The 22,397-nt window shown below is 39.5% G+C and overlaps 1 protein-coding gene across 1 annotated transcript in view; it reads right to left on the minus strand.

The window, feature by feature from the left end:
- The window catches only part of TP53BP2 (tumor protein p53 binding protein 2), a 63,318-nt gene extending 44,523 nt beyond the window's left edge, over positions 1–18,795 (minus strand). The window contains exon 1 of the mRNA XM_044432715.1: positions 18,525–18,795. Coding sequence (XP_044288650.1) covers positions 18,525–18,551 — 27 coding nt within the window. The 5' untranslated portion in view covers positions 18,552–18,795. The remainder of the gene's footprint in view (positions 1–18,524) is intronic.
- Positions 18,796–22,397: the final 3,602 nt, after the last annotated feature.

Below are 22,397 nucleotides of genomic sequence, written 5' to 3' on the forward strand. Positions count from 1 at the left end.
AAGACCCCTGAAGTCTGTGCTGTTATACAAACAGAATATCTCTATCTCTCAAAATAGAATATATTCAGAACAGGATTAAGGTCACATAAAGCAACTTGTGCTGTATTACCATCAATATTTATTTCTATATAGCAAACCTGCTTCATAAGAAACAGAATTGCATCCTTGAATTCAAGAAAGAATAACACAGGCAACAACCAATTTTGCAAAGTCCAGAAAGGCATCACAGATATATTCTAACAGGAACAAAAGTTATTTTAAGTCATGTGAAAAGAGGTAAATAAGCTTAACAATTAAGTTCTTATGAAATCTACATAGCCATACTTAAATACCCAAACATTTACAGCATTTCACCAAACAGTAAGCATATTTAAACCATTTTCCATCTTACCTGATCCCAGAAAACATAGAGGTAATATCTTCACCAGCAGATCACATAGAACTCAAAAAACAAAAAACCTTCTATTATTTCTGCTGACCTGTCTATAACTTTCTGAATGACAAAAAGAAGTCTCTACAAAGATTAATCGTCTAATAAACAGCATTTTAGTCAAATACACAGCAGTGGAAAAACATTAATTTCAAATTTTGAAAGGATTCAGTGGATACATCTGAAGATTAAAATAAGCAACATTAGAACTAACAGAAAAACTAACTAAAAATATATAAAATATCTTGGTATCTTGAACAATTTTCATAGCTAGCTGCTTACTGTACTAGAAAATTGGTATTTACCTATATCTACTGCTGATGGTCAGCCTATGTTTCTGTCTTCTCTGTTACTGCAGACAGACCAGTTTGTGCTGCTCTGGCATTTAGCCACAAATGTAAGAAAGGAAATTATGATACAAGGTAGGTGGAGTACAGTAGGAAGTGCAACATAATCGTTACAATTATTCTGGGATTAAGATGGAAGCCTTTTCCCCTTTATTGGTCCCACAGGAGAATATAAAATCCTTGGCCTTTTACCCCCTCCTCCAAGGGGATAATTATCTCTTTCTTCTAAATAACTTATGCGTGTAGGATGCCATTTAAGTTACCTTTGACAATAAGAAACACTCTTTGTCTTCAGAAATTTAACAAAACATTCTCCCTCCCACATACATCTCTGGGGACATACACATATATCTCTTGGGAAGCTCAGTCTTTCAGAAATGAATACTGAAATGAACTGAGAAAAACTGAGTATTTTTGACATACCACAGGAGACTGTTGACTTTTTTTACCTGTGGTGTTTTAGTTTTTGTGTACTATGCTTTAATCTGTAAAACACCTAGAGAAATTCCATAAAAAGATAAGGCTGAGGATAATTTCTACTTTTTCTTAGTTTCACAACCTGATATATGTCTTCTCAGAACTCAAAAAGGCTTCCCTCTGAGCAGATGTACATAGGATTGTACATGATGGACTTCCAAATTTGGAACATCAGCATCAGTTTCAGTATACTATGCCACAAGCTACAAACATAATATTCCTAGCAATGAGTTCAAACTTAAAAAACACAAAGCATCAAATCTAGTTATATACCTCACACTTGTACTACTAATTCCATGATTACACTTTCCAAGGCAGATTTTCTGTGCAATATTAGAAGAAACACATCCTTACTAGTGAAGCTGATATGACTGATTAAATGTTCCTTGATTGCTGTTCTAAGAGAAAAAGTAAAACATGGGTACACAAATACAGTAAAAATGCTGAGCTGTATCACACTGATCATCTTGTGGCCCCTTCAAGAATAATACATTAATTCTTCCATAAGCTTTTCTGGACATTTATTGCATGCATGCAGAGATAACCTCAAACTGATAGACCTATAGACAGATGTAATGTGTGTTGTCAGAAGGAACTAAAATTTTAAAAGTACAGTCAGTGATCACTGAGCAGTTGCCTTTCACAAAATGTTGCTTAGTTTCAAACATTTCAACGGTTGGCTCAAATAAAGCTATATACAAAACACAGCAGGCAAGCTTATTAAATCAATAGTCTACTGAAATCAAGCTTTCTGAAGGAAGTTATGCCTCCAGCCAAAAAGCCAGCAGACTTAAGAATGGGAAATAAACATACATTTTTATTATTCTTGATGTTTGCCTGCTCTTAAAATGAGTTCTTGAGAATGTACCAAACCAAAACATATAAATTTTTTTAAATCATAAAAATCAGAAGAACCTTAAAATGATAGTAAAACCTTCAGCAGAAATAAAAACAACCTGGAGATTAAATGTTGTGCTACAATGGTAATGAACTAGAAACTGGAAACCAGGCAAACCTGTCTGAAAAGAGAATTCTACTACTGCAGAGAAAGCACTGGAAAGATCCTTTTCCTACCAGTCATCCACTCTAGCCCAGGCAGCGGGGGACTGAAAGTAGGGTTGCTGTTGAAAATATTGGCACATGGGCAGCATGGGCAGCCATGAAAGTCAAAACCATTAATGGTACTGGAGGTCAAACCAGCACTGTGAATTGGGCCCAGAAATGGACCCAACATTAAACACTGATCTAATGTGATAAACATGGCTGGTGCCAATTACTAAACTGACAACTACATTTTTTTAGCTATAGTTCCAACTCATCTTTATAAACAGTTCATATTATACATTTTGTTATGTTGCTCTGATGTGCCATCAAGGCATTTCTGACTTATGTGACCCTACGAATAAATGCTCTCCAAAATGTCCTTCACAGCCTGTTCAGCTCTTGTACATGCAAGGCTATAGTTTCCTTTATAAAGTTGATCCATCCCATATTTTTCTTCCTTTCCATTTTTTGCCTTTGATTTCCCTAGTACAATTGTCTCCTCCAGTGAGTCTTGCCTTCTCATGATGCGCCCAAAATAGGACAGCTTCAGTTTGCTTAATCTGGGCTACTGTTACCAAGCATGGAGAACTGCAGTCAAGCTTTCTGTCCACATAAGCCTCCATGGTACTCCAAGCCACAGAGGCAAATGAAGAAGCAAAACCACCCCAACACACTAGGAACACCATGTGTACCGTAATGAAACTCTGAATCAACATTACTTTGTAGTATACTCTACTTAGGGTTCTCATTCACATCCAACTACAATTTCTTTGTATCCTACCCTACCCACAATTTTGTACATAGTACTTTCTATATCTACACATAATTTAAGACCAGAACTTAAGTCAGGCTAGATTTCATAGTGGTTTAGATCACTAATACTAACACCACCATCTAAATTCAATGATCACCAGACAGATTTGAGATATTGTTTCCAAGCACAATTTTATAAAATGATTTTCATGCTGCAAGAGTTTGTTAGATACGATAGTAGATATGTCACCCAAGACTTAAGAGAGAGGCAGTAGCTCAGTGGTAGAGCACACACTTTGCATACAGAAAGTCTCAAGTTCAGTCCACAGTTTCTTCAGGGCTAGGAAAAAAAATCCTTCCAGAAACTTTGGAGGGCTGTTGCTAGTCAGGAACAACAAAATTAGCTAGAATTGTTCTGACTCAGGTTTCCCCCGTGTTCCTATGAATTTCCTATACAGCATAGAAAAAGTGGCTATGTTCTGAGCAGTCATCTTAGGAAATTCCACAATTGATCCCAACTACTGCCTGTGTATCCAGATGTACAGATAGCTCAGTCACTGTACTGAGTGCCAATGGCAGGTCAAGGAAAAACAGGGTCACACTCCCCTCATTTGTTTCCTGGCATAGCCCACCTACCAGAGTGATCAAGGTAGTTTTGATTCCAGAACTCAACTAGAAACCAAACTGAGTGCCAAACCATATGTTCTGCTAAGCACATAATACAGTGGTGCCTCGTGCTTCAAACTTAATTCGTTTCAGGAGGCCATTTGAACTCTGAATTATTTGCAGTCCGAAGAAATGTTCCTTACTAGAAATAATGGAAAGTGAATTAATCTGTTTCCAGACCCTGAACAATACCCATCTCGATAAACTTAAACAGCAAATGTAGCGGTTTTATATATATAACCAAAAAAATAAAAAATAACCTATATATATATAACCAAAAAAGTAAAAGCACTGAAAACACTTGAAAAGACATGCACTGAAAACGATCGAGAACTTGGGCACACATCAGTTGATGTTTCCACAGTGACTGCATTTTTTTCACTATGCACACAGTTTGAACATAGAAGCATTGTTCGAATGTCAAAATGTTTTTTACCTTGAGTTTAATGCTGGGAACAATTGATGGTAAAAGAAGAAGGGGACAGCAGAGAATGAGGTCTGCGTGAGCTTAAGTGGACTCCAGGGGATGGGGGAGGACAGGAAGGCCTGGAGGAATGATGTCCATGGGGCTGCGATGGGTCAGACACAACTTTGCAACTAACAACAACAAAAAATGTTCAAACTCTGGAACATTTGAATTTAGGGTCATTTGATATACCCTGTATGTAGAATGAAAACATCAAAGGGTTGGAAGAAGCCATTCATGCTTTCGAGTCTAGCCCCCTGTTCAGTGTAGGAATCCAGTTTAAAGCACCCCTGACAGATAGCAGTTACTCTCCGGTTGAATAACTCCACTGACAGAAAACTCACCACCTCCCCAGGCAGTTGACTCTATTGTCTGACTGCCCAGACTATATCCAACTTCAGTTTTCTCTTACTCAATTCCTTCAATAATTAAATAGTTTCTAGTTCCTTTATCATCTCTGTTGCCCTTCTCTGAACTTGTGTAACTAAATGTGAGATTTTTATCCTAGTGTCAGTATGCATGACCTCAATTTAGATTGGGACTGCTACGCAAGAGGATTACCCCGCATTATTTCCCCACCACTACCACATCAGGGGAAGTTAGGAAACAAAAGCCTTGACAGCGATGAGGACTATTTCTTTTCTAAAATGGGGGGTGGGGGGGATGGTGTGGAGGGAAGGTTTTATCTTCTCCTCTGATTCACAGTGGTCCCAGTCTGAATCAAGCACTGTGCACCCTTATCCTAGAGTAAACAAGAAGCCAACTTTCAACTAGACACTATACAGTTAGCATAATGTGTGATTTGGAGTCAATACAGATCAAGATACCGATTATTCCAGCAGGGCAGCCACTTCCCACTGAAACACCTCACAGTGGTCCCATTCTTTTAATTTCCCATTTTTCTTCCTTTAAAGTCCTTCATACTTTTTCCTGTTTGGTATTTCAGGGGCAACCAATAAACCAACCCATATGGAGGTCACATCACATAAAACCTGAGATCTAATTACAGTTCTTTCACTACAACTGCAACTATATTATTTATGCCTCATTTCAAACTGACTCCCACCCTTAACTGAACCACAGATTCAGCTTCTTTGATTGTACTCATGGCAAACAACACACTCACCTCCATACCTGATGTTCTGTTAGAAGCGCACTGTCAGCACTCAAAAAATCAATAGTATTTTCAAACAGAACTAAGTCAGCAAAGCCCATTTTTTGTGACAAATACAAAGGTCTGCTAATGGACCAATACACAGAAGGAAGTAACATTGCACTAATATGTTAGTAATATGTTAGGTGTGCACAAACCATTCAAGCTTAAGACAATCAAAATTACATTTTTTGAAAAGGAAGTTTTGAATACAGCAATCTTAAGCTTCCATTGTTTTGCTTTTCGCTACTTGCGTCAGACATACAAGCTGATTTTGTATTGAAAGTTTGCTTAAAAACAGGTCCTGTGCTTACACTGAGATGCCACTCCTAAAGTTAGAAGTGCTATTATGTGAGGCCAGTGGATGGCTGCAGTCCAGCAGAAATGTATTCAGAGGCCCTGTGGGATACTATTGTGAGAAACTCAATTGTTTGACGCAAACATACGTTCAGTGCTAAAAAAAGGACATTTGGTGCTCTTCATCTAAGATCTGATTCAACTGCCACCTACCCTGCAAACATTAAGTTACACTTCCACAAGGAGGCACCCAGTGCAGAAATTATGCTGGTTGTAAACAGATAGACGCAGATTCTGTGAAGCCTCCCAATGTCAGCACCATACTTTGAAGGTACCTGCTGACGATGCTTGATACCATGTTCTCTGGCAAGCTGACTAGGTAAGTCCCAGAACTAGACACAGTACTGCAGATGAAGTCCAACTACCACTGAGTAAAGAACTAGTACTTCACAGGAGTCGGAAGTGATACTTTCATTAATGCAAACTAAAATAGCATTTGCCTCTTTTTGCAAGCACATCAAATTGTTGACTCATATTCAGCTTGTGATCCACAGCAATTTCAAGATCCTTCTCACTTGCGGTATTGTTGTGTCAGGTATTCCTTATCCTATAACAATGCATTGGTTTCTTTTTCCTAGCTGCAGAATTTGGCATTTGTCCCTTTTGAATTTCATACTGCTGTTTTCAGCCCAGCACTCTGACCTATCCGTATCACCTTGAATCTTGTTTCTGGCTTCCAGGATATTATTTATCCCACCCAGTTTTGTGTCATCTCCAAACCTGATCACTATTCCCTGTACTTCCTTATCCATATCATTGATAAAAATGTTGAAGAGCACTGGGTCGAAGAGGGGGCCCTGCAGTATCTCACTTGTTACCTCTCCTCAGTTTCAGAAGGTGCCACTGATGAGCACTCTTTGAGTACAATTCTGAATCCACCTGACAGTTGCCCCATCTAGCTCACTTTTAGCTAGGTTGCTAATCAGAATTATCATGGGGCACTTTGTCAAAGGCTTTGCTGAAGCCAAGCTAGATTACATCCACAGTATTCCCACTGTCCACCAGGGAGGTTACCCAATCAAAAAATGAAACCAGATTAGTCTGGCAGGATTTGTTCTTGACCGATCTGTGTTGGCTTCTAGTAATCACTACATTGTTTTCAAGGTATTTGCTGAATGACTGCTTTATACTTTGCTCTAGAATTTTCCCAAATTGGTAGTTCCCAGGCTGTTGTTGTTCTTTCCTGAAAAATAGAAGCAGAGCGAGTCAGAAGGGGCCTCCCGGGCCATCTACTCTGACTCCCAGCTCCAGCCGGCTCCACTCACAACATGCCCACCATGGGGACAACATTAGCCCTTCTCCACCCATTTGGCACTTTCCCTGTCATCCATAATTTCTTGAAGATAATAGATAGTGGTTCTTCCACCAGCTACTTTATGACTCTAGGACAGAATTCATGAGGCTCTGGAGATTTGAACCTATTCAACCCAATTAGATTATCCTTGACTATTTGCCTATCATTCTTGAGCTGTCATCCTGCTCCTTCAGCTTGTACTTCCACTCCTCCATGAAGATAATCTTTTTTTGGGGGAAAACAGAGACAAGTAAGAATTGAGCATTTCTGAATTTTCTTTGTCATCTGTTACACTTTTGCCATCCAGATTGAGTAGCTGAACCCCCATTTTTTTCCTCTGTTTTTGACTACAGACATATCTGTAGGCTGTTTTGTTGCTTCCAGCATCCCTTGCTAACCTCAGTTCATTCTTCACGTTAGCCTTCCTGATGACATTCCTGCAATTCTGTGCTACCTCCCTTTATTCTTCCTGTGTAGTCAGGCCTTCCTTCCACTTCCTATACATGTCCTTTTTCATTTTCAGATCATCTCTAAGCTTTATGTGAAGCCACAAGGAGCTCTTCTTTTGTCTTTTAACCTTTTTCCTTGTTGGAATTATAATTCTGTCTTTAGAATTTCCTTTTCTGCAAATGCCTACCTATCTTGGACTTCTTTTCTCATTAGAGTCACTTGCCATGGGACTTTCATTTAACAACTAAATCTTACCTGTGGTTTGTACATGGGTTGTTAAGAAGGCTAGTCTTCATTAACTTTCACTAATTACCATCAGAGGAATGAGTGTTTTTGGACAGCCAGGCCCCATGGCAGCCATTTTATGAATGGACAAGTTGATATGGCAGCCGTTTTGTGACAGCACCCATGACATGATGGTCAAGATTGAACATTACTATCACTCTGTGATCCTCCAACAATCTATTTGCACAGTGGCAACACATATTCTTGAACTGTCAGAGCTCAAAGCCAGAAAGTATTGCTCCTCTTCAGTCTGCTATAACCATAAACAAATATTTGGCATTTGAGTTATAAATATATTTATGGGGTCCCTAACAGCTATTTTATGCATAGCCAAGGGACTGTGCTAGGCCAGGAGGGGGAATGCTTTTCATGACATATAAAGCATTGTTTTTTATTCCCCTCACATTTATTTTCTTGGGCTCCAAGATCACTGCAGGTGGTGACTACAGCCAAGAAATTAAAAGACACTTGCTCCTTGGGAGGAAAGCTATGGGAAATCTAGACAGCATATATTACCTTGCCAACAAACGTTCATATAGTCAAAGGTATGGTTTTCCTAGTTGAAACGTATGGCTGTAAGAGTTGGACCATAAGGAAGGCTGAGCACTGAAAAACTGACACTTTTGAACTGTAGCGTTGGAGAAGACTTAGAGTCCTTTGGATTGTAAAGAGATCAAATCAGTCAATCCTAAACAAAATTAACCCTGACTGTTCTTCAGAAGGACAGATACAGGAGCTAAAGCTCAAATACTTTGGCCACGTAATGTGAAGGAAGGACTCACTGGAACGTTCCTGATGCTGGGAGAGGTAGAGGGCAAAAGAAGGAAACAGCAGAGGATCAGGTGGCTGGATGGAGTCACTGATGTGATGAGTGTGGGGTTGGATAGACTCCAGGAGATGGTGGAGGACAGAAGAACCTGGCATGCTGTGGTCCATGGGGTTGGGCATGACACTGCGACTAAACCACAGATTAAAATGCAATTGCCAATTTTCCATGCAGCATGGAGATGGAAAGGGAATGTCAGACAAGCAATATAAATCTCAAACTTTCTAGGGTCCTGGCCATTTATTCAGAAGCAAATCCTGTTTCAACACAACTTACTTCTGAATACAAGTACCTAGAGCTTAACATATTTTTTTTGTCAGTAGCGTATTAAACCTACAAAAAGCAGTTCAGTTGTCTGTATCCACTATTACATAAAATGGACTCTGCAAATCTCTAACTCTCCAAAAAAATCTCTCCTACAAGTTAGAGCAACCTTGGGAGAAGGGCTTGGATGTGGAACAGGGGGTACCAGCAAAAAACAGGCAGGAAACAGTTGAAACCAGAACAAAGTTTTCTTGCATAAGATGTCTTAGCTTGGTTTTATGCAATTCCCCTCTCAGTGAAGCCCCAAAAACATCATCCCATTTAGGATTTCAATGAGTCCTAAACTCTCAGAAACTCCAAAGGGGTATAGAATGTGGGGAAAGGAACGAGAAACCCCTGCTGTGAACAGATGCTTGATTGTGCTGCGTGTTCTTGCTAGTGTCCGCCCCATCACGACCCCATGGACAATATTCCTCCAGGCTCTCCTATCCTCCACCATCCCTCGGAGTCCACTTAAGCTCACACCCACTGCCCCAGTGACTCCATCTAGCCACCTCATTCTCTGCCGTCCCCTTCTTCTTTTGCCTTCAATTGTTCCCAGCATTAGGCTCTTCTCCAGTGAGTCCTTCCTTCTCATTAGGTGGCCAAAGTATTTGAGTTTCAACTTTAGGATCTGGCCTTCTAAAAAGCAGTCAGGGTTGATCTCCTCTAGGACTGACTGGTTTGATCGCCCTGCAGTCCAAGGGACTCACAGGAGTCGCAGGAGTGCTGCATACATACAACTTAATATGTGCAAGTATGTGGAACAGAATAGGGCATTTTGCAGACACTTGCAAATTTTAAAGGATTTGTTTTACAAGTGGAGCTTCCATTTTGGCTTTCCACAGAGCTGTACTCAACTGTGCCAGTGCAGGATTTCTCAAACAGTGAAACCCAGCCCTGCAGCTTACCTAGCGAGGGCTCCTTGCTTGCCTGCCTGTTATATTTTGGTTGAAACCTGAACAAAAGTTCCCTGCATGCACAGTACATGGGCATCTATGGGAATGGGAGTTACCTAGAAAGCAAATCTGTAGCTTGCTGGAAGGAAGGAGAGGAAACTGACAACAGGGAGTGGCTGGCTGAGTGTGACTGAAGGTGAAGAAACAATGGGAAAAGAACAGAAGCAAAAAAGGACAAATGAAGGAAAAGCACCAGGGACTGGTGCTGCTATGGCAATAAACACCTCCTCTTCCTCAGAAGAAAGTCTGGCACTGTGCAATGGCACTGAGACTTGAAGAATGTGCACATGTGTAGGAGGGTGGGGGGAAGGTAGTGTTAAATTATGGAAACCAGCAGATGAAGAAATGGGGGAGGGAGGTAGAAAAGAAGGAAGAGTCCTCATCTGCTGAAGGGGACAGGCAGAAAGTACTTTGAAGGACGTTAGTAAGCAAGATAAAAGATTAATATGTTTATTATCAATATCCACAGCAAAAAACTGAACTGAAAGGGAGAGAGAAGAGAGGGAGTCTGCTATAAGTAAATTTAAGGTAAAGACTGCAGGAGAGAGAAATAAAAAACAGCAGTTTGGTGGAAATACAGGAGAAGTGGGAAAGCAGAAGGGAAGAAATTAGAGGGCATGAGTAACAATGTATTGAAAGAAATGTATGACGGGGCAGGGAAAAGCACAAAATGCACTATCTTCTCAATTTAAAGTCTTTAATGTTGGTCCTACCTAGAGTGGACCCATTGAAATGAATAGGACTTAAGCTAGGTTAATAATGGATACAGCTGTGAATCCTGATAGCTCAAAATGTCTGTACTTAATATGTGAGGAAAGTTAGAGCATCTCTGTCACAAGAAAATCAATGTGGCGAACAATTCAACAATTTCTAAGGAATGACCAAATATAAACAGAAAATGCTATCAGTTATTGCCAGATTATTATGCCAAATTGGGTGGAGCACCCAATTTTCATGTTCTCCCCCCACCCCCACAAAAGAAAAACGTCAAGAATTCTGAACCCCCTGGAAAAGCATGGAACATAGATATATCAAATGGACTATATATTGTCATCTCTCATAAACTCACTTATCCAATTAAGGCTTGTGAACTATGTACAAAAATCAGACACACCTGTTCAAATTATTCCTGCTTACTTCAGTTCAAACAAATAAAAGAGGGAAAACAGGATAGTCGTTTATATTTTATTTTCCAGCTAAAGAAAATATCATCAGTTCAACTTTTCTATTCATGAGCATCAGGCTGAGTTTACAGAAACAATATGAAATACTTATAAGGGCAATGACACTGGTGTAATTTGGAACATAAATGAAAACAGAAATAGCTAACAAACTGTCTAACGAAGAACAGGCTATGAATTACTTATCTGTTACATTTGTATACTGCCCCATAACCTCTGGGCAATTCTATTACAGAATAGAATTAGTTTCTATCTTGTTAACATTTCACATAATTCTAAGCAAGAACTGTATGTGGTGGCTAATTGTAAATTGTCCTAATATCTGAGAAATCAAATTCTCAAGATGTACAGAAATAAAAATATCATGTGTCTTGCCATTTTTCTTCCTTGCATCAGTATGCAAGCCTGAAAACTAGTCATGTGCCTCAAGATGGATACAAAAGCTTGGATTTATCTAAGAATACAGGAACAACAGGAGGTAAAATTAAGCATTGGCTATTTTGCATGAAAGTGCCTCAAGGAACCAACACTTTCATCTAACATAAATAATTTTGAGTAAGGAGGAGCTAAAAAAGCTATTTAAGATTCACCCCTAAGTGTAATCTCACTTCAAAGGTGCAGTATTGGTAAATCTCTCCAACCTCCAGGTAATATTCACTTTTTAACTTAGCTCACCACCTAAACTTAATATCTGGCATTGCTAATAAAATGATGGCCCTTTTTCTCTTTACTTCTGCTCTGTGCCACCTCAGGAAGCTGTGTATAGCACCTAAGCAAAGAGACAGATCAGCCAGACATCCAGCCATTATACTTGCAGAAGCAGAGATCAGCCACTGCATTCTATTCCAGTATTCACTGCAAGGTGTAATCTGTCCCCTGCAACACCCAACAGTGACTAATACATTCAGTCTGCAAATCCTCATACTGAACTTTGTTCTAAACCTAAGCCTCAGGGCCCCAAATCTGGCCACATTTTTAAACTTTTCCATTTCCTCTCTCATCCCCTGCTTTTTGTACCATGGGGTTTCCAACATGAGGTCCATGGACAGCAATGTGATCACTGACAACTCTTGGCAACCACCAAATATCCTCTCCCTTCTGGTTTTTATTTTTTCCTTAATATTTTCCTCATTTAAACTGCCAAAATGAGAGACTGGCATACTGCAAAGTGGGTGTCTATCACCATCTTCATTTGGGTTCAAAAAAGTTTTCTATTGTGGAGCTTGGATCCTTCCTCCGCCTTATATTTACGTTCTTCTCATTCTAATTGTGCCCACCAAACCAAAAAGCTGGAGACCTTGACCTAGCCTGATGAACAGTTGTAGAAAACTCAAAATATTGCACTTCTGTGGCATTTTTTAAATGTATCCCATTGATTTATTTATTTGCCTCCCAACAGAGGAAGCTCTCTGAGTGATGACAGCAGTTCATAAAGACAATATAATGAAATCTCATCTTTTCAAAATACAAAAATTTTAAAACAGCTAAAATGTACAATGAAGAGTAGCCTTGTTTAAAAAAAAACCCGCCTGAGATAGTTAATCCCCTCAAGCCCTCAAACAACCATGTGTATCTTTAAAAGCATCAACATAAAGGGACATGTTAACCTGGCACTGAATGACAAGGTTGATGCCAGGTCGATCTTAGTGTGGAGCTCAGTCCACAGATGGGGAACCACCACCACCCTCTTGTTGCTGTCCTCTGAGCCTCCCTCAGGGCTGGCCCTTGGAGGAAGGCCCCAGATGTTGAACACAATGGCCAGATTGTGGCTGGAAGAGATGCTTAGTCAAACACTCTGGTTCCAAGCCATATTAAGCTTTATGGGTTAAAACCAACACCTTGACTTAGGCTCAGATGCAAAACAGACAGCCAAAGCAAGTAGTCCAAAACATACCTACAGATCCCAGTTATTAAGCTGACTGCTGTGCTTTGCATAAGCTGCAGTCGTCAAGGATAGCCCGACATAAGGTACAGCAGTATTTACGGTATTGAGCAGTTTTGCTCAAGTGCAGATATTGGTAAGTCATTATTGTACAATATGAATATTTTTATCTGGTTGGCTTTAAAACAATGGAACAAAACAGTGAGTGCTTTTTAAAAGTAAGTGTCTTTTCTGTAAAGCATTTTTTTAAAAGTTCAAACTTCACAAGAAAGATCATCTTACTGGAAAGCACAGTGTTGACAATGCTCAAGTTAATCTTAAGAGGATGTCAATTTTCTGGAATTGGTTAGATAATGAGGACTCTGCATTGCATACTATGTTTCCAAATTCATCTAATTCCCCTCAGTAGTATGCAAAGATAATAACATATAAATTCAAAATATTATATTTAAGCAAGTATTTTGACACACATTATACAATCATGTTCAAATTTTAAATAGCTTGTTTTTCCCTTCTGCACATGAAATCAATTTCTAAGTTCCCCCACTTAGCAGTACCTTTGATTGACAGGCATGGTTTTCAAAGACTTCAATACAAAGCTCCAGAATGCAAATTTCTTTTACTTTAAATAACTTTTATAAATTATAATAGGCTTAAACAAATTTAGGACACTACTGTATAGAAATGAGCATAAACCCTTCAACTCAGAAACTCATGCTCATACCAAACACGACACCTGTGGCATCCAGCCTCTAAAAAAGTTACATCTGAAGCAGCAGCGTATCTTAAACATTATGTTTTTAAAAATCAGGTACATCTATGATTCAAAAAATAATCTGAAACCTTATTTAATATGAATTCCTTGATACTGTGAGTTTGTAATGTATTCATGCTAAAACACAGCATATGACAAAACAAAAAATAGACAAAGGAAACTTATATAGCAAAATGCTATGCTTTTTTAAAAAGTGTTTTAGCCTCTCACTGCTGCAGTCACACTCCTACACATCAGCAGCATATGGAAGGGTGAGAACTTGTAATCACTCACTTTGTTTAACTCTTTATCTCTACAAGTAGCACTTCATTTTACACTATTAAAGGTTTGTAATAACACTTGTTGGAGCAGGTTGCAGGACCTGTTTGGTTTCTGCTGCAGTGCCCTTTGCTCACCACTAGCTAGTTTGATTAATACTGTTTTCCTTGCTCTCTGCAAAACAAAAACATGTAGAAAGCAACATAATAGATGTGCTACTAGACAGTAAGAAAATATGCTGTTAGAAGTGTAAGTCATAATATTCAAAATTGCTTCATTAGAAACAGCAATGAAAATATTTCAATTTCCATCAGAAAATCCTATGTATGTGATACATATATCCTATGTGTGTATGCTTAGATCAGTCTCCTCCTCTTCTCAATCTTATCCCCCAACAACAACCCTGTGAGGTAGTTTGACTGGCCCAAAGTGACCCAGTAAGCTCCATGGCTGAGCAGGGACTAGAACCCATATCTCCTGAGTCCCAGTCCCCTATTCTTAACCACTGCACCACACTGGCTCTCATTCTTTAAAGGATGAAAACTTAGATAAAACTTATATATTAGTTTTAGAATTTAGGTATTTTCCCTTTATCCATGCAGTATATCATCAGTTGTAATAGAAGAATCTTCTAAAAACACCTTCCTATTTTCAAATTGTAAAGACTTTAAAAGCACTAGACTTGGAAGTGTGTGGAACAAAGTAACTCATTAACTAAGTAATTCATTAACATTAAAAGCCAGTGTGGCACAAAAGACTAACCTTCCAAAGAGGATCCAGGAGCAAATCCACACTAGTAACCACTGGGTGCCCTTGGGCAAAGCACTATCTCTCACCCTAGTCTTCCCCTATTATGTATCCTAAGATGTTTGGGCTGAACTCCCAGGCCTCCTGATCATAGGCCATGCTGGTTGAGCTGTTGGAACCTGAAGTCCAAAACATATGCAAGGCATGATGTTGAGGAAGGTTGCTGAAGAAATAAGATATACCATTCATATCTGATCCCCAGGTTAAGAACAAGTTCCATTCCTTAGATTGTCTTTATGTAGTATTTGTATGTAGGTCAGATCAAATAAATAAAAAGCATATAAAAACACTTAAGAAACACTTCCATATACACCAAAACATCTTAAACACAATATAGCATTTTAATGATAATACAGTACTAATAAACTACAAGTGCTGAAGAGAGAATCTGTGTGTGCGTGTAGGTATACAGTACAGTTCTTAAAACAGTTTAGACAGAAAGACAGAAAAAACAGTAAAAAAATTATTAAAGGTTAACAACTTCTTGAGCTAATATTAAGCCTAACATTAACTGGATGATGATGAAGATGGGGCTGGCGTTGGAGAGGATGGACCTGCTGCTGGAGTGGCAGTGTTTGATTGTGCTGCTGGGGGTTACCACTGGGGTCCTTTTCTAGTTCCAACTTTGCTTCTGACTGCCTCCCCCGCCCTCCCCACTTCCATTCCCTTCCCTTCCTTGCTTTCCTTCCTCCCTTCCTATTATCCCCTTCCTAGCTGCCCACCGGCACCTGCTTATCACTCACCACTTGCCACTCAGTACCCAGTGGCACTACCTGCCACTCAAGGTCAGAGTTGGGACTTCCAGGTTTGCTCGTTCGTAAGTAGGGATTGTTCTTAACTTGGAGGTTCATAACTGGGGGACTGGGTTATACACCATCCTGAAGTACTTCAAGGAAGAGCAATATAAAAATGAAAATAAATCATCTGGTGAAGCTAAAGCCTTGATTTAAATAAGCTGGATGATATGCTATGACTATTTTGCAATGAATACTTCAGTGGTCTTTCTTTTATAGAAAGTGTTTTCAGGCCATCAAAGCAATTCCAGCTTCTATGCATACAAAAAATGCCCCAAGTAAAGATTTCTACATACTTTAGCAATCAGATTAGAACTGGTCCTCTATAAATATTAACTGAAAATGAGAGTATCCATATTTATAGCATAAATATGCTATATCTAATGATCCTGGCTATGTATCTAGAAGATGGTTAATATGAATTAGCAATGTTAAATTATCTGGGGCAAGTTCCATAAAAGACAGAAGGTTAGTTAATAAGGATGCTGCTAAGCAAGTATCACTGCCAGATGACAGACTGCTTCCTTGGTTTAAATGATTAATGTTTTAAACAAATGCCTTATTATAATCATGCTGTTTACTCATTTTCACAAGCAGATATAGTCTGTCAAAGACACGTAATTGTTCTATCATAAGTTACTTCAACAACAAATATTTTCCTAGATTTATTCTATCAATCTGTACTAAACTATCATTCTTATTGTATACAGGAAGGGTTCATCTCCATTTTGATAATATAAATTGCAAACAAGGAAACCTTTAGTAAGAGATAACCAAGATTTACTGTGGAGCAGGTTTTTTCTTATTTTGTCAATGAAATTTGAAATTGCTTTCACTAATGACTCTCTCATTGCAACTCGAAAGTAGAGTTCTCCTTCCCAGAACAAGGACTTCAAGATTGTGTTAAAGTGCTGATAAAATATCATAGGCTTATCCCACCATATGGAAAGGATGACAGCCACACCTCCAAGATCACATTTTCTCTTTTTTCTTTATTTAAACATAATGTATCTGCATTCAGCTAGGAAACAGCTCTTAAAACACCACCTCCCTTCAAGTATTGAAAATGTTCTCAAAATAGGCCAAGCACAGAGAATAGGTGGTTAGAAGCTTACCACTGGTTTCCCGTGGTGTCAATTTCCACAAAGCATTCAAGACTTAGGAAAGAATTTCCCTAGTAACAAACACTGCTGTTTGAGTGCTAAGAAAATACAGCTCCCCCTGAAAAGAGGTTTGCTAGGAGATAGTCTTTAAATTCCCATCCCTGCCCTCCTTCATAACTGAGTAATACATTTCTTGTGCAATAGAACAGCTGTGATGCTCCTTGAACAGCTGATAATTATTTCAAATCCTTAACTGTATATTTTAGGTCTAAAATAATTATAAGATAACTTGAGGAGAGGGTGCATATGTGCACACATACAAAAACACACAGCTGAAGAAATATCCAAATTGCTACATTTGTTTCTAGTTTTCCTGAATGACCAAATGTAATCTAAATTTTGGTCAAATAACTGCACAAGGAAACTGAATCCTTCTTGCTTTTTCAGCTAAGGCTATGCAATGCTATGATTTTCCTAAACAAAAAACTTCTGTGTTGATCATTACCCATGAAATCCTAACTGAATGCAATTTGCTTTGATCTAATAGCTTCCCCAACACAGGCATACCTAGTGAATTTAGTAAGTGGGACTTTTACACATGACATTCTCCACACAGGCTTCATCTATTTTCCCACTTATGTGTTTTCACATATTGTTCCCACAATGCATCTGGAAGCTGTGGATTGTTCTTAAGAAACTTGATCCTCCCAAAACTGGCATTCCAGTCATAGGAATATTTCAGAACTAGTCATTTAATTTTATAAGATGCACAAAGGCTTCTACCTCTGGTACATAAATATGTACATGAGTCATAAGTAACTATTCAGAAAGTAGCACTTCTCCATGTGATGGGTCTTTTAACCACTAAGACAATTCTGACTGATCAAAGCCTATTTTTTGATCCTAGTGGCTTAAAACCATAGGAATACAAAATAATTATAATAGGCAGGATCACTGCAGAGGTTGTATAACCAACACCAACTGAGTACTGTTATTAGTCATATTACACAGGCTGGAGATTAGCTGCCTTTCACTTTAAACTTCCTTTGAAATAAATATCTCTTTAAATGCTTGGAAGGCAGCCTTTATCTTCTATTATGTTTTGTTGAGAAGGTACCTGCTGCTCCACCATCAGTAACTGGGGGTTTTCCATAGAGTTTAACTTAACACGGCACACCTACCTGGCAATGTGTGCTTTTGTATTACTAACTTAAGAGCCTTCTCTGTACAAGGTGTGTTTATCATCAGTCCTCCATTTCCTTAACTAAACTGACCGCAAGAAGAAGCAGGAAGAAGTACAGTTCTATTGGAACTTTTCTTTTTGTTTTTAAAGGAAAGATCAGGAAGCAAACCAAAGCAGCCTCAATTTCCGAAATGGGAACCATCAGGCAACAAAAAGGAGAGTCAGAGAGAGATCCCTAAGGTACGGGAGTGCAGCTCTCCATTTTCTTCTCACACTTCGCTGCGAGGAGCAGAAGGCACCGCAGCAGCACCATTTGCTGATCTTCCTTCCTGCGTCTCCCCAGGCTGAGTCTGCCCCATCTTAGATCCTGGGAGGGCGGCTGACCAGCGCGAGCGTGCGTACACAGACACGCAGGGTCTGAAAACACCGATTGCTGCCGAGGAACCGTGAGAGATTCGGTCGGCTGCAACTCAGCATTTCCACCCTAAACCTCCGTTCCCAACTTTTTCTCCAATTGCTCCCTCTAAGTGAAGTTGGACCCCATGGGGGGGGGGGGTCCAGTGAGCCCCAAGCTGATTACCCTGAAATACAGATCCAGAATATCCGAAGAAGCAGACCCAAACCTAGACAGCGAGCGACCCAGTCCCCGCAGTCTTGGTTCCCCGCTCTGGTGACCTCTCCGCTGGAGAGAAGCGCCCCCCCCCCCCCGCAACATACGCACTCTCACTCACCGGCATCATCTTGGCCCCGAACCGCATTGAGGCGGGTGTTGCCGGCGTCCCCCCACCCCTCCGGGACCGAGGAGAGGAGACCAATGGCCTGGGGAGGCGGAGCGGCCTGCCTTGCTTGGCTGGAAACCTGTTGCGAGAGGCAGTCCGGTCCGCGCCGCTCTCCCGCTGGTCGGCGCTCGCCTCGGCCTGCCTTCCCGTCAGACCTGGGCCCCGCTTGCGCTCGACGCCTTTGTCTCCTCAGAGCCCCGCTCCGACTCCCCTCGACCAAGCGGCCGCCGCCCTCGAGCCCGCTCCGAAACTATCCCCCGCCGACCCGGCAGGGAGGAGCAGCGGAGTCCCACCCCCAAGCGGGTTGGGCTCGGCTCGGGAGAAGCAAGCCGCTCCTCACGCCGCGCGTGTCTTTCCTTTGCTTCCCGCAAGGGTGAGAGGAATTGGTGCCTCAGGGGCGGAGGAGGAGTTCCCGCCATTAGTTTGGAAGAGCGCCCCTCCGCTCTCCTCCCTAAATTCTTGCTCAGGAGGTGTCGGGACCCCGGGACGTGAGCAGCTGCTTCGGTTCATGCGCTGGGGGCTTCTGGCCATAACACGTTGCAGCAGTGACCGCAAACGACAGAATACCTTGAACGAAAGTTGAATGAGCAGCACAAAATTTCTGCGGGTTGTGAGTGTTTTGCTCCTTCCTACCTTTTTGTTTGTATCTGTGGAAGGCTCACAACACGCGCACTTAAAAAAAATAATAAATCCAATGAAACGTACTAGTGTTGATTTAGGGGAGCTGGGGCCGTTCGTCAAGATACATGGTCAGGTGAAGTTTGGAAATTTAGCATCTCAGCGCAAAACAGAGGTTGCTGTAGCGGTATATCCTTTAAGAAAGGTGTGAAACTAGATGCTCACACAAGACATGTAAACATTCTGAAGGCGCAATGATCTTTGTATTGTAAGAGGCAATAATCTCTTTTTCATAGCTGAAATGTCTGAGTAATTTTGATACACATACTAAGTTGCTTATTAACAATTTCCAGGGATAGCAAACACAGAAAAAGCAAAAAAGTTTAATTACAGTGAATGCAGAAAAAGAGCCTTATGGCACTTTAAACATCAACAAATTTATTCTGGCATAATTTTCCATGTGCTGTGTTTTTAAAACACTGACACTGTTAAATGTCTTCATTTTTGGCATTTTCATGAATTTTTAATAGCTCTGTTTAGTGGATGTATGCTAGCAACTCTTTTTTTCTTGAGTTTAATTTAGAACTGTTCCTTTTTATTTATATACTTATATGACCCATCTTTCAGAGTGTGGTGACCTACATAATAAATACAGTATACAGTGAAAATATTGTTAAAGTAAAACAGTGAACAACAGCTAAAATACCAAACCAGCATAAGATCAATTAAAAAGAATTAAATCCTTATCCTCCCATCTGCTAACAACTTTATCATAGTTTGATTTGAACTTTAATGCTGAGTGTTTTAACTTGAACTTGATTTTTCCACTTATCCATTCTTTTCTGGATTCCCACCATTTATTTTTTATTTTTTGGTTCTAAGAGGAGCTTTCCTGGGCCACTTAAAGCTTTCTCCCTGGACTTTTTCATTATTCCTTAAGTAATCTTGGTACTTTCTATGCTGACCAGTAGAGCAGTAAAATTGGCCCACCATCACAAAAAATAAAGATTTCTAATCATATATGCAATTATCTATATGCCTCTTTTTTGGTCCTAAAAAGTCCAACTGAGGTAGAACAGAAAACACAAACAAATGCAATTTTAAAACAGTTAAAATACAATAAAATTGAGGACGTAAACATACTGAGTGACTCCCCAGATAAGCCCTTATTTTTTAGTACTTTCTCTTGAGGTCAGATTCAAGTATCTTTCCCCATTTTGACCTCTGTACTTGCTTTGACTTATGGTAAGATCCAGTGTATGTCTACCCAGAACTAAGGTCTAGTTAGTAGAATGATACTTGAACAGCTGAGCAGGACACAGGACAATTAACTTAAACTAGAGCACACCAGATTCAGGCTAGACACCAGGAAAAACTTCCTAACTAACTATCAGAGCGATATAACAGTAGAACCAGTTGCCAAGAGAAGTCATGGGCTCTCCCACATTGGAGACATTTAATGCAAAACTGGACTGGGATTGTGTGACTTGGCATCCTGCAACCAGCAGGGGATTGGACCAATGACCTTGGCTCCTTCCGACCCTGCTATTCTATGACTCTATGAATATAGTGAATAGTACATTTTGGAGAGTTTTCATTTATAGCATTGCCATAAGTTGGAGATTACTTGATAGCACATAACAACAAATGGATATTTTGTCTGTCTGTGTGGAAATCTATGCATAATTAGGCCTATCAATAATAGTACATCTTGCTATGTATAAAACATACTGGGGTACATATTCTATATATAGCCATTATAATGAGCATAGTCAAACTTTATATTATAAAATGATAATACCTTAAGACTTTTTGATTTATTAAAATTCATAATAAAAATAATGAAAAAATTCTTCCAGACCTTCCTCATTCTTCCCCAACTTCTAGCCACCATATACCTACTCCTGCTCTCTCACTTTGTCACTTAGCCCATCAGCACTTAAAACATCCTCTTTCCTAATAGGAGTGCTAATAAGGCTACAATTTCAGAAATAGAGTTGTTATACCAGATCAGATTATTTGGTATGATACTTGGTATGAATATGATCAGATTCATACTGATCATATTCATATTTGGTATGAATATGATCAGATTATTTGGACAAAATTTCACTTCTACCAGGTAGACTTGACTTAAGTAGTGCCTGGTATGCATTTGTTTGCTTTTGTTGTATGCTTTTGTCTGTCCTGTACCTGAAGGGTGCAGCTTGATTTACTAGCCATCTGGAACTCATTGCTGTGTTAGCACCTTATTACAATACGCCTGTTCTCTGCTTGCTTTGCACACTTCATCCTGGATTTTATAGGTAGGGAGTATATACAATGAGGCAACCAGGATGTTGAGTGAGGTGACTGACTGTACATTTATTATATAGCACATATGTTGACGTACCTGTGCTGACTGCCTACTAGCTACTGAGGTAAATTCAAGGTTTTTGGCTGGCATATAAAGCTCTGACTTGGGGTCAGGTTACCTGGCAGGATATCATCTCCAATATATAATAATTCAATCACTAAAATAATCAAAAGAGGCTTTACTTGTTATATAACAAGATAAATTATTATATATATACACAGAGAGGTTCGCCTGGCACCGAGCCTATATTCTTTTCGGCACCAGGTCAAAACTTTTTTATTTAAGTGTTATTTTAAAGATTAATATTTTAATAGTTTTAATCAGTCACTCTTGACTTAATTTATTTTTATTGGTTGTATATTGCTTTATATTTGTATCAATTGTTATTCGTTTTTGATTTTAATGTTGTAAGCCGTCCTGAGATGCCATGCATAGAGGACGGCATATAAAAGTTTTAAATAAAATAAATAAGTAAATATAACTGCCATGTATGAGGTGTCAGTTAAACTATCTTTTCATTCAGGTCTTCCCTAACTTATTGTGTTGCCCTGTTTGACTGTTACTGTTCTGATTTTAATGTTTTAAGTGAGGATGTTTTAAATGGTTTTAACAGAGAGATGCATGTTTTCTGTTTTGAAATATTTAACTAGATGTTTTGCATTTTAAAGACTTGTAAACTACTCTGACATATCTCTTTTTAGACACAGCCAAGCTGCTTATACACTAATTAAATAAATATTATGGGAAGGATGGACAATGTATACTGTTTTGTCCATTGTTGAGTATTTCGACTTGTGGCCTACCTTCTACTTAAGTCCCCACTATGACATTTTGAAAGTTTACTGAAAAAT

This window comes from Varanus komodoensis, unplaced genomic scaffold (assembly GCF_004798865.1).
Source record: "Varanus komodoensis strain SLA01 unplaced genomic scaffold, ASM479886v1 scaffold1, whole genome shotgun sequence".
Taxonomy (NCBI): domain Eukaryota; kingdom Metazoa; phylum Chordata; class Lepidosauria; order Squamata; family Varanidae; genus Varanus; species Varanus komodoensis.